A 13,729-nucleotide genomic window follows, 5' to 3' on the forward strand; every position below is an offset into this window, starting at 1 on the left:
ATGTTTCCAAATAAGATGATAATGCAAGGTCATGAAGATCTATAGCTAGACTGATTGCCAGTATAAAAATGGAAAGCAGGATGGTGAATTTATCGTTTAAAGTTTGCTTTATTGATAGCCTCAGCAAAAATCCAAGGGTTACCAGAAAACTCGAGGCATAGAAGTATGTGCAGGGCTGGTTCTGTACAAAGTAACTGTGGCATTTAGTAATTGGAAGCAATGAATCATGAAACCGGAGGTCTGGAATCAGAGGTGCTGAAAGTTTACTAACCATTTGCTAATTTAATTTTAGGATAAGTATTAATTGCTCATAATCTTGAATCTTTGGGAATTCCTGGCGTTCCAAAGATTCTTGTTAGTTGGTTTTAAGTGGTGGATTAGTCAGGCTGTAGAGCAGAAGACAATGTCATAAGTCTTTTAGTGGGTCCTGTGTTTGGAAAAAAGTGTCCAGAGTTTTCTTATGATACTGCATCGTGTAATTACATTAACTGGTAGAACAGTTTTTACAGGGACTCTAGTTGTCATTTTTTTCTGTAGTAGTATCATTTGTAAGAAAACATATTTCCAGAAATTTAGAATAATGTAGATCTAAACATTAAACACAGCAATTCAAACATTACAGTAACCCTAAAATGTGATGCATATACAGTTTCATAAGTTGAAATAGCAGGTGTCATTGAATTCTTTTAAAGATGCAGGGTAAGATTACAAAGTGCTCCTTCCCACCCAAATATTTGGTCAAAATTAAGACTAGTGTGCTAGGGGAATTCTTTCCCAAGTGTTTAGAGGGAAAATAGAGATGTTACTTGTGTCCTTTAAAAAGAAGAATTTGTGAAAGGCTGGAAAGGGTAGCTTGTGTAGCGCTTAGCACCTTGCGTGTGCTTGTGCTTGTGATGCGAGTACATGAATGCACAGGATGATTCTAATTTGGTTGCTGGCATCATAGGACACCTTCTAGAAAACACGTCAGGCACTTCTAGAGAAGAATTTGCAGTTAACGTTATCCAGTGTCCCTGGGGAGCGTTACCATGCACTATGAATTGCATGGAGAGTGTCTGCTTTCACAGCTCACCTTGCACATCCTGCGTGTTCCTGAACATACTGTTACTTTTAATCACCTTTGTATTAATAATCAGTTGTTTTGAATTTGACAGTAACAGGAGAAGGGGTTAGCAGTACAGAACTCTATGAACAACTAACTACCCTGGGCCAAATTACGCTGTCTTTCATGTCAATATTATTCCAGAGTACTCCCGTCAGAGAGAAATGACTGCAGATTTAGCCTGTAGTTCTACCCTCACTTACTGACTTTTGCAGCCATTGGAAGCAGCAACATTCAACTGCAGTGCAATGGTTATAGCTAACGGTTAGCAAAAGAAATCTTGGCCAACATAATTTTCCAAGTGCTCTTCCGAAGGCTTTTTAAATCATTTCAGGGCTTTTTTGTTATTTGTTTGAACAAAGTGCAGTCAAATTCTTGGACCCATGAAGTCAGCCAGTACATTCCTGTTGGCTGCAAATGGGTGAGGATCTTGCTGCTCAGATTTTCTGAAACCTGATTCTGGCTGAACTCCTGCCTTGGACAACCCCCCTCTTGCGAACATGTGCTAAGAAGACCTCCACATCAAGCTAAGAGTATCAGATAGCAGATCGTGAAGTAACTGTTGCTACTTAACATAGCCCTCCACCGCTTGCACCCGTGGCACACGACTGCCTTCTAGGAGTGGGATTTCACACCCTCCCGAGTGGAAATACCTTACCCGGCCAGGGGGCTGGGACCCATCCGCACCAGAGAAAGTGCCGTCAAGAGTTTCAGTGGGAAAGAGAGTTTGGAAACTTCTGTCTGAGAACAGGCAAGAGGGAGGGGAGTACCTTTTCCTCCCAGAGGATGGTAAGTGGCTTTCAGAAAGCCTTTCTTCTTCACTTACTGTCGCCTGCCAAAACAAACCAGCATGCTTGGCTCTGCTAAATGATGTGTAGCACTGCACACAGATTGCACTGTTAGAGAGCGCTTTGTTTACAGATCCAGGAGACATTTCTCATAATCACCTCCAAATGTTGCTGATATTTTTTATTCATTATATTTTGCGTTGGTTTAAGATCGCTTTGTTACAGCCTCATGTCAGCTGTTGGGCTTTCATTTTATCTGTGATATGCAGTTGTCACAGAGAAAAGGGTACTTGTACCTGACACCAACGATCACATATGTATGACGTGGTGTTCCCCATCCTTCCTGTAGAGGAAGAGTCAGCCCCTCTGCCCATCCAGCAGGAGAGGGAGACACTCACAAGGGCCAGAAGAGAACAGCATCTTCCTCGGCCCCCCGACCTCTGCAATTTCAGCACAGTAAGTGGGAACCGATAGTACTAGGAAAAAGTGATTGAAGCAGCACTGAGTCATGGGGCTTTCTTACTGCCCAGAGCTTCTGATTTCACCTCAAACAAACCAGCAGCATTAAAATAGGCAAACGAAGAACTTACCAGCCAAGATGTCATGAGGAGAAACAGATGTATGTATGTATGTCTGTATGGGATATGGTATTGTCTAAAGCCCTCATGTAAACTAAAGTCGAATTTTTTTTTTTTAGGTCATCATCAAAAGTTCATGCAGCACAAAAAAAACCCAAAACAACCCACTCATAGAAGTGTCCAGAGCATGAAATATCAGGTGGTCAATTCAAATGTTATAAAAGCGCCCTCAAAACTGAATGAAAATTGGCAGCATTTTCTAACTTAGTGACTAGTAATAGAGCTGCCTACAATATTTCAAATATTCTCCCCCGTGGCATTTTTAGCAGCACATATTTTCATGGGCACTCGTCTGAAAAATTACAGTGCACTTTTCAATGATAGGTTTCCTGAAATGCCTCTCAGCACCGGGAATTAGCGTGACTTTATCCTACCTACACTTCACCCCTTGGCCTGACTTTGGAGGAGCAGAATCGCTCCCGGCACTTGCTCTTCTCTTGTCCCAGCACACGCAGGAGCGCAGGGCACCCGCCTGCCTGGTGCACAGGGATCGCGATTGAAGTTAGGTGGGGCTCGGTTGAGACAAGAGGATATGAGTGGGACTTATGTAGCACATACATCTTTTTCCCAAGAGAGAGCCTTATCTATCTATGTATTTATGTAGCTATTTATCTGTCACACGTGAGCAGGTAAAATTTATCACACCTAAGAAAGAGAGTCCCAGGCCTAGTGCTAAGGATTTTTCAGTCTGTATTTTCAGTCCTGCTCCCAGATTTTTCTCGTCACACCCCTCATGTTTTTCATTTGGAAAGGCTGTGCTACATGGGATCATTTGGTACTTGCAGGCATTGCCGTATTTTTTTCAGTAGCATACATGTGTTCAGTAACTTACATAGACCTGCTTGTGTGCTGTACAGATGCACTTCACCTGATGCACCTTATGGTGGAAGTCCAGGTCCTGAAGGGCCAGAAAGTCTTATCTCATATTGTCAATAGTCACCAACAACAAGATACAAGACGTTTGCTATGCCTGGTGACCACAGCTAGCAGGTGTGCAAGGTTGTGTCCATCAGTAGCTGCTTAATTGTATTATTGGAGAATATTTTCTTCTCTTTCCGTCTGTAACTATTACTGTCTTTGCCAAACCAAACTATCGTGCTTAGCTAAGAACAGGGAAAGAACTATGTTCATTTACATTTCTTTTTCTTGCTTTAAACGCCCGTATTTTGAGCACTTTCGTGAATCTGCTGGTGCAGGCTGCCACGACAACAGCACAGGCTGGAGCTGCGCCGGCATCATTCTGCAGGCAGCGGTGGGGGTGCCCAGGGCCGGGGCAGAGCTGGTGCCAGGGCAATAGAAAACATAAACAGTCTGCTGTGACACCAGGGAGTTCCTGGCAGCGTGAGTCATTGTCTGTCCCCCAAAGCCTGTTTTGAGTTTTCCCTGGGATAATGAGCTTTTCTCAGTAAATTCTGATGTGGCTGAGAGCTACGGCATGTACTGACCTCTGGCTCCAGGTTCTGTCCTCTAAGAGCGATGTTCTGCCCGTCAAACCTCTGCTCCAAGGCAGTTCTGTGATCTAGCTCAGGGCAATCTAATTTAAGCAATACATACATTGGTAAACCATGGGGACTGCTACTTATCTTTCTGGAATATTTCAAATTTCAGTCCTGTGAGGTAAGAAGAAATGAAAACAGGCCACTGCTAATGAAGGCACCTATATACAAAACTCTACCGGTTGCACTTTAAGAGAAGGGAACTGGTTTGTCTGGTTTGTTTCTCAGATCTTCATAAAGCATTAACACACCGAAAGGGACCTTTTTTTACTTAGGTTTTCTTAGACAAAACATTTTGCATTGTTTTGAGGATGTGCAAAGTTGTTGGTTTTTCTTAGTTGAAAGATGGTTTTACAATATTACTTCTTGCTCCGTGGCACTGCCAACATAGAACTTGAAAGTATGTAACAGATCTTAATAAAATTCACTTCCAGTGTTTTGGGAATAAAAGTAGCGGAAAAATAAGGGCAGAAGTAAGGTGGCAACGTAGACTGGTTTCTCCTAAGGCCTTCAAGAAAGCTGGTGATTAAAACTGTATAGAAGAATTCAGTTTTGTATAGGGGAAGAAGTTTTTTACTTTTTGTTGTTGATGTTCAAGTTTGGAACAAGCATTTGCTCTAAAAATTTTTGGAAAAAATCTAGAGAGTAATGAATAATCAAAGGCTTAGTGTGTTTATCAGGAACTTGTAAGACATCCTCATTTACATTTGCGCTCAGACACGTTCAGGTGAGAGAATTTATCCAACCACTCTACGTTCCTGTACGGTTCCTACACACCAGGTTATCATGCAGCTTTTACTGCCTGCTTAGGAGCAAGAATTTGAGCCTACCTCCAACACCTCCTACGTGAATGTCCAAACTTCTGGGCCTTTGGCTTCCTTCACTCTCTTGCTCTGTCTGATTTTGAAAAAAAAAAAAAGTGTTTTAGACCCTGGATAATTTAATGAGTAAAAATTCCATCAAAACAAAAATTGATATATAATCAGCAAATTTCATAATTCAAAGAAGATTATGTGACATATCCTGGAGTCTCCAGAAGATCCCTCTTTACAATCCTAACATTAGCTGCTGGCTCCTTCATCCCTTTTCAATAAGAATAGGCTTTGGGCCAAGACTCTTTGGTCAAAACCAACTTTGCTTCTCCTGTGCTGTGTCTTGTTGGCTGTTACTTCCAGTGCTGATGCGTTTTGTGCCTGTCTGCCTACAGCCACATCTGCAGCCAAGCTCTGACATGCTGCAGTGTGTGTACCATTCCTCACATGCTATGGGATCTTTTGGGAACGGGAGAGCTGTATAGCTGTATAATGTTCTCAATGCTCTACTTTTTCCCATAACTTAAGTTGTAACATCATTATTTTTTGTGCCTCTCGCACTGAACAAATCCCTTGTTATGATATAGCAGGGATGTTAACAACCTGGTGCATGACCAGAGGAGCAGGCTGAAGTCAGAAAGGAGGGAGGATATGAAAAAATTAGTACTGGAACTAAGCGTGAGCACCATCAGTTCAATCACAGGAAGGATTAGGCCTAAGTCCACATTAGCTTTAAACACCTCAGTAGCCCTACTGAAGTCATCGAGGGTTACTGCTGTGATTAAACAGCTGGGTTGAGTGCTGGCTTGTGAGGCTTCGCGCCTGTAATTCGTCTAGGACACACTGAAAATCTTGTTAACACTCTTTGGGATTTTGTATTAGCAACATGGCTATTGTCATATCTGTAGTTCATTGATCTACAAACTGGTGATTTCCTCTTGCGAGTCTTGCAACTTCAAAAGGCATGCGCCCTCATTCAGTACATTTTTATTTTGTCACACATTAACACTAGAACTGGGCAAAACTATCAAATAAAACCCTTTAACATTTGTTCTCACTTTTAAGCTTTTTTCCCCAAGCCTTTCAACATCATATGTGTTCACTTAGTCTATTTTAGCAAGTGACTTTGCACATACCAGTTCTGCATGTTCATACTGCACAGACCATTACCTGAATGCAGTTACAGGAGAGGAATGTACCATGTGGACGGTACATCTAAGAAGATGCCGGTGTGAAGGACATCAAACAAAAATAACATTAAAAAAATCACAAGTAGTCTTGAAAATCTGCATCTGGGAAAGTGGAAAAACTCAAATTCTTCATAATAAATGATTCACTAACTGCAACACAATATGGTAGCCAGTATAAAAAAGGGATTTTGGAGCTGCCTACACTCAGGTTTATTTTAGGGGCTTTTTTGCAGGGGTGGCAGAGTGTCTGTGTAACTGATACATTCTGCAACACCATTTCTATCTTTGGGAAGTTGCAACTGGTATTTTAGAGCTTAGCACGTCAAAATCCTGCTTCAGTCCCCTTGAATCCCATGAAGGAGATTAGCTACCAGAAGACACTGTGTTGGCAACGGCACTGCGTGTAGTACGGTGGTGAGAGCGGGGGTGATGTGGATGTAACACCCTCACGGTGACTGTCGTACATGCCGCGGATGGTGCTTGTGACGCATGGTGACTGGAGCACACAGCGTGCCGTAAGAGTTTGGTATTGGCACGTGCTCTGTTTACGTACACGATGGGTTATAAAAGCGAAGGTATTTCCCGATGCCTAGAAGAGGAGATCCGCACTCAGGCACCATTGTCATCAAATCCAGCCCAGAAGCTGGTGTGCAGCTATGTTGTTGTGAATATTTTGTGTAATAAATTGTGTGCAGACTGTGTCCCTGTCCTGCCCCACGTAGGAGGACCCAGCCAAAATGAAGATACTGCTGCGTAAGTACTAACCCGTCACTGATGGGTAGGGTGGCAGGAAATCTGCCTCAGGTAAAGACTTGTCCGAAGACCTGTGAAGCCGAGCCGGGGGCAGGGAGGAGTATCTCCGGTTCAGTCGGTGAGTTTTGGACCAGGCCTGGGCACCCAAAGGGAGAAAGTCTCATGGCCGTGGCGGATGACGTACCTCATACCTGCCGGCACCACAGTAAATGTTCGATCACTCCTGAGAAGAAAAATAAGTATTGATTAGGAAAAGCAGGCACAGCAGGCTTCCAGAAGACTTTTAGCTCAGCCATTCAGGAGGATACACTGCAGATACATTACCTGTGAAATTCTAAATTCATAAGAATATTCAAGAACAAAATTCATATTGTGGTTTAAACTATCAAAGTACTATCTAATGTATAAGGTAAGCGTAGTTTTTTTTCAGTATAAAGAAAGGTAATTCTATCTGAAATTCTTTTATGCTGTGTCACCCCTTAAAAACTCTTTTTTACAAAGATATTTGAAAAAACATGCACATTTCTGTAGTCTGATTATTTTTCTGTTTGAGTACATCGTTTATTATTACTTTTTCTGGTGGGCGTGCTCACATTTATTCCTTTTGCTTTGTTTTCTGCTATGAATCTAAACATTTTCTCTATCTTATTTATCAATAAATGCTAAATACTTAAAGCTGACCACAGAAACTACTGAGATCAATGGAAGTTTCTATTCCAGCTTCTAAGACGACCAGTCCCCAATTCTGGGAACCTGGTGTACGCCCACACTTGGCATTCTAAGATTTGTGAATGAAAGGCATATGCATTAGTAGATGTACTCCAATACTCTTAATAATAAACATACATTTCCTTCATGAATCATAAAACGCTGCCAAAGTATTACTCTACATGTGCATTTTCGTGAGACGATCAGAGATGTACTTGGACAGCCCCTGCAAATGTATGGCATGCGTTTACTTACACACAAATCCTTAATTTATGACTAATGTGGAAAATAAATGTTGGGAGACCCAAGACATGACTTCAAATTTGTGAAGTAAGTGTGGAGAGGAAGTTTTCTGATTTGCAGGTATACAGTGTGTCGACCAAATACAATGAGCCCCTTCAGGATAGTTTAGCGATTTCGGTTCCAATCCGAAGCCTTTGAAGACACACACATTTTCAATCATGTGAGCACCCTACTGAACTCAAATGAAGCCACACTCAGGCTTCAGAGGGGCTATGACATGTACTTACGACTAAACATATGCTAACCTCCTCTTTTGGATCAGGATCATGTTTTCAGATATTCTACATGCATGAAAACATGGAGTTTCTAAACTACTTGTGCCTTCCAGTTAATGAGATAGCATCATAGAATAGGATAGGTTAATCCATATAATTCGCATGGAGTCCATTAAAGCATTTTTAAAAAATTAAACGCAGAGTTATATTTAGCTTGGTACTCAGGAGTGTTAACACTATGCTTTTAATGTGACAGATTGGATTTGGAAAGCAGTATAAAACATGAGTTTCAGTGTATAGAATTTTTTATTTCCAGGACTTAAGGACGTTGTTAAGATCCATGTGCCTTTTTAAGATCTATTCCATCATTTTAAATCCAACCAGTGCTAGTTTGCTGAAAACATTTATCTTTACTAGCTTTCAGTGCTCTGGAGAAGTTAAAAAGGGGACCTTTTTTATTACCCCTTTTTTTCTTAAAGTAGTAGTTAGAAGTAAAGACTGACTTTGTTTCTGTTGTTGGCATAGAGATTTTTTGTTCATCAAACGAATTAGAGTGTTTCAAATGAGAGTAACGTCAACCTTGCAAAGAAACGACGTATTCGATCTGTGACCAAATAGTTATTTGTATGCTTTTTTTCTTCTTTTCTTTTTCCTTCTTTTCTTTCTCCCCCCCGCCCCCAGGTGACATGTATGCAGTGGTTGCAAGGGGACCATACAATGCTGGATATGATTGAGAAAAAACGTTGCCTCTGCAAAGAAATAAAAGCTCGACAGAAATCAGAAAAAGGACTCTGCAAACAGGACAGCATGCCTATTTTGCCGAGTTGGAAAAAGAATACCGGGACCAAGAAATACAGCCCTCCTCCTTATTCCAAACAACAAACTGTTTTCTGGGACACTGCAATTTGACAGGCGTGTGGAGGATGCCCTCTCCACTGTGTTGCACCGTGCACAGGTAGCCTGCTTTCTTAATAAGGCAAAGGCTCTAACCTAAGACTTACCTGCAGGTGGTGAACTTCCTAGGAAAAAGACACACCGATACAGTGCTCACCTGTCAATCAAGAGAGAGATTTAAATTTCCGACTGGATTAAGGCATACATATTTATCCAGGATTTTTTTGGATCCAGAAGATATCGAAATGTAAATATTTCACCAATATATTGAAAACACCCAAACTAATACACTGTTTAAATATATATATATATAAAAATTCAAAAATTTATGGAGAATTTTACTATATAATGTTACTGTTATACTGTTTTATTACCTATTTTCTATGTGGTATTCTAATGTTCCCCCCCCGCCGCCACCATTTTATTTCTCTTACCTGCCTAGATTTGGCCTCTGTACAAAAGCATGTGGTTGTACGTTTTGTTGAACAGGACGATGTACAAAACAACTCGGTGCTAGGGCTATAGAAGTTACCTAGAGTCGCACTCGTTAGATGTCCTTAGCTTTGGGGGGGAGGGCTGGACAAAGGAGAGAGTTTTGGTGGGAAACTGCATCAATGCAAATTAAAGTGCTTAATGTGGATGCCCAAGTTGCATTTTAAATATGAATTGTTCTGCATTGGTTTTCCCATAAAGTTAATCAGATAAATTGCCCTCGGTTTTATATGAATCAGTTACTAAAATTATTTGGCCAAGAAACTAAATTTTCTGCAGAAAAGCCTGCAGCAGAAGCTCCTCCTTCGTGATATTCAGCTGACTAGCAGAGACCATGGTTCACTGTGACTAAGCATTGTACAGCCCGTGACAGAGAGACCCAGTCGCTTAGCAGGTTAAGGCAGTGGCACTGCGGCCACGCTTCCTGTCCACATTTGTCTTTGGTCCAGAAAATAAAGGCAACAAAATCTGTTTACATGTTTATTATTTTTAAATCCAGCAACACATCCTTTACGCTGTGTCAAATTTCCTTGTGTTATTTATAAAGGCTGGAATTCAGACCCCTTGAAAGCCAGTAGGGAATTCCCTCTTGATTTCACGCGGTTTTGAAGCAGAGGCCCACGTGACACGTTCTCCCGGGTATGCTCTTTCTTCTTCCTGGCTGCTTCTGGAATTGGCTTGCAATCCTGTATTATGTTACACCCATTTTAACAGAATATTATGTCATGACCAAAGAATTATGACCTCCTGGTTTTAACGGGAGAAAGAGATGGCTTATGCTGATTATGAGGGTGAAATCCATGTGGTAAAATATCTTCCAAAAGGATCTGTTGAGAACGAGGGAAAATTGTACTGCTGTGGAGTAGGGGAAGAAAGATCTATGGCATATATTTTGTATATTTAAATTTCTATCTATGTGTCTGAAGTTTGGTAGCACAGAAGTCCCTCTTTAAAACAATCATTTTAATATTATATTCGCTGAGAAGAAAAGGTGTGTTGTTTGAAACTTCTTGTTATATTGGCTTTTCTTTGAAATTATATTGACAGCATTGCCACATTGCTGATCAAAAAACCAAAAATAAGAAATTTTAGGAGGTTTTTGTAATCTATATTGCTAAAGTTTGAGTTTGAGTAATGCTTTATCAGTAGTAGTTTCTTTTCAGCCTCTGAAATAAAGTTTTTAAATATTTTATAACTAATTAACTAATGTATATTTTGATGTCCAAACTGAGATTTCTGTAAAAGATAAAGTGTGTGTTTATATGTGTGTATGTATATAAGCATTATTGTATATGTATATATGCATATGTGTACACACATATATATGTATATATGCATGTATCTCTATATACTCATAGATGTGTGCATACGTATATACCCACATACATTAAATATTGGTGTGTGTTATGAATATACAGTGGCTGGAATGGGTACACAATTGAAATGCAGATTTAAAGAACCCCTCACAGCCGAAATGACAGAAGACATGAAAAAGCCCAGAGGCTGTGAAGGAATCTTTGAATACGTTACATCCAAAAGACCCCAACTGTATATTCTGCTTATTCTCTTTTTTTTAAAGAAAGAAAATGGCAGAAGAAAAACTCCAGAGATCTCGCAAAGTTCCAGAATCTGCTGGAAAGAAGACGTCTTGTTGGTCGTGAAGAATCTGTTGAGATAACAGGTTCATTATTCAGAAAGTGTTTATGCTTTGTCTTCCTTGTTGTGTGGCAAGAGAAGAATTTTTCACAACCATGTGTGAAGTACTTAGCTCAACCCTTTCCCCCGACTGCACTAAGTCTCTGGTGACAAAAGGAAAGCCGGCGTTCAGTCAGTCTTGATACTCCTTCTCTGCACTGGTCTCTTCCTGGAGCAATTACTTTAAACCCCCGACTACCGAAGCATTGAATTTGCAGTCCAGACCCATGGGTACACATGGGTGCTGCAGTGCCAGGCCCTGTGGGGGAAGGCAAACGTTAATGTAAACAGTTATGTGTTTAATAGTGTTGGTCATATTGTGTCCTTTTCATATCGAAACATAATAGGAACAATGATCAGGGAATTGAAGCATTCTTGTCCTAAGCAGACTTGCTCGTACACTTAGGCCACTGTAAACCCACTCCTTGTTTTGCTTTTATTGCTCAACTGTTTATGTTGTCCTTCCTAAATAACTGCCCATGTGCTTCCAGACCCCCATTGTATCCCATGGAAACAATGGCTTTTTGTTTTAAAGTGCAACAGTACATGAAAAAGTAAAATATAACTTAGCACTTACCTTCAAAGCACTTTAGAAATGTGAACTAAACCTCACGCTTGCAAGAACCATTTTACAGAGGAGGGAAGTGAGGCTCACGTGGAGTAGTTTGCAAAGGTCACGGACAGAGCCGGAGCAAGACATGTGCCACCACTGTCCTGTCCCGTGCCTGCTGGCCCACCCCATCGCTCGAGTAAAAGGTGCATCGTACTGCCGAAAGCGTGCCATCAAAACGCTGTTAGACAGTTTCTACATCACCTATTGTCTCAGCAGCTTCTGCGTCACAGGGTGAATGACAGTGCTTAGTTACACACGGTCATTAAAGCTGTAGTCTGTATAAATATGCAATCTGTATATACATACAGATCACATATATACACACACTTACGAAGACTGTATATATGAAATTGTTTGGTATGCACTTATTTTGCTTTAAACTCCTGAAGTTAAACATTATAGTGTAGCAATTTGTGTAAAGTGCACTGTGATTTCAAGAAAGCACAGTAAAGTCACAGGTCTTGTTATTCTTGCACTAAAAATGTGTTTACGTATATTAGCCAATGTATGTCTACTTTATTGCTCCTTTTGACAAATTAAAGCAAATGGTATAAAATGGTATGGGGTTTTTTTTTTGTTTGGGTTGTTTATTTTTAAGTGAACAACAGCACTATGTTTTTAAATGACAGGGTTTTTAAATAAAATGAAATCATTCTGTGTTCATTCCAATGTAATAGATTTACCAATATCTTGAAATTGAATGTCATGTTGCTTTTTTTCATATTTCATTAGAAATTGTCAGGTATGTGCCTGATATTGTGTAGGAGTAAGGAGTAGCTAGAGGCTAACTGTAATCATATATTATTAGCCGTTTCTATATACACAGTATAAATACATATTAATTTTCTTTTCATTTTTGTACTTGATTTTTTTAGGTAAGATGTAATTAAATGTACTTTGATACTTCTGAAGTAATAAGATGTTGTTTGAAGATCAATTCTGCTTTCTTTAGTGCATTGACAATATTTTACAATAATTTAGTGCTTATTTATTTGTGCTCCGGTGTAATTATAATAAAAAGCAATAGTTTAAAATACTTGGCTGTTCATTTTCATTTGATGGTTTCAGCTTGGAGCTGGATTATTCACTAGGGCTTAGCCAGAGATTCCTGGGGAGAAAAGTCAAGTCATAGATGTATATTTATAACATTCCCTAGGCATATTTTTAATCCCATCATTTGTTGGAGGAAATGAATGAATTGCTTTAATAGGTTAATATTTGCAAGTCATGCCTGGTTGCATCTAATGCCATGAGTGCCATCCTCAACTAAATCCTTAGGATAAGATTTCTCTGGAGAGCAGGCAGAAATTTTTCTGTAAGTACCTTTCACAGTTTGGGATAGAAGATGCTCACTTCAAAGACCCTCCTTCAAAGATCTCCATTTGCCAAATATCCACGAATGGGAGAATGCTCTCCATAAAGCTCTAAAAAAATCTGCTTAAAAGTCGGTGTGATCTTACGTGTTTCCAGACAGCAGCTTTACTCCCATGGGATTGTAAAACCCAGTCCTTACAGAGGAATTCCACAGTGGGAGGAGGGGATAGGACAGGGGCAGTGGGGAAGGAAAGAACCTGTACAACCTTGCAAATGATACTGATCTTCCAATGCTCAATTTTTCAATGCTTTGTGGTTTTTGTTGAAGTTTTGTAGCCTGCATTCAGTGACTGACAGAACTTCCCCCTTCCCCCAAATTTTTCTAAGATATTTTGTGATTTAAAAAGCTTTCCAAGAGGAAGTAAACAAGTAGTTAATAAAGAAACAGTAAAGTTCTTGCTATAGCACTGAGACCAAATTTCTCTCCCTTCATGGAAAAAGCTGCCTTTAATATGCAAAAAAGGTACTGTCCATGTTTCTATAGATCTGTGCACAGAACTGAACTACTGGGAAACTTTTGGTTGTCTTCTGTAGGAGCTGGTTCTGAGTCAGGTTGAGGATGATCCAAAAAGTGCTTTCCAAGTGCTTCCCTGCCCCAGGAGCCACGTGCTTTACCCAAGGCACAGCCTCTCTCTCCTCAGCAGCATAGTGCCAGT

General features: G+C 40.3%; 1 protein-coding gene across 3 annotated transcripts in view; it reads left to right on the top strand.

The window, feature by feature from the left end:
- The window catches only part of NYAP2 (neuronal tyrosine-phosphorylated phosphoinositide-3-kinase adaptor 2), a 144,576-nt gene extending 131,902 nt beyond the window's left edge, over positions 1–12,674 (top strand). For all 3 annotated transcript variants that reach the window (XM_054836122.1, XM_054836124.1, XM_054836123.1), the window contains one exon: positions 8,687–12,674. In XM_054836122.1, the coding sequence (XP_054692097.1) occupies positions 8,687–8,914 (228 nt within the window). In that variant the 3' untranslated portion in view covers positions 8,915–12,674. The remainder of the gene's footprint in view (positions 1–8,686) is intronic.
- The last annotated feature ends 1,055 nt before the right edge of the window (positions 12,675–13,729 follow it).

The sequence above is a fragment of the Grus americana genome, chromosome 9 (genome assembly GCF_028858705.1).
Source record: "Grus americana isolate bGruAme1 chromosome 9, bGruAme1.mat, whole genome shotgun sequence".
NCBI lineage: Eukaryota > Metazoa > Chordata > Aves > Gruiformes > Gruidae > Grus > Grus americana.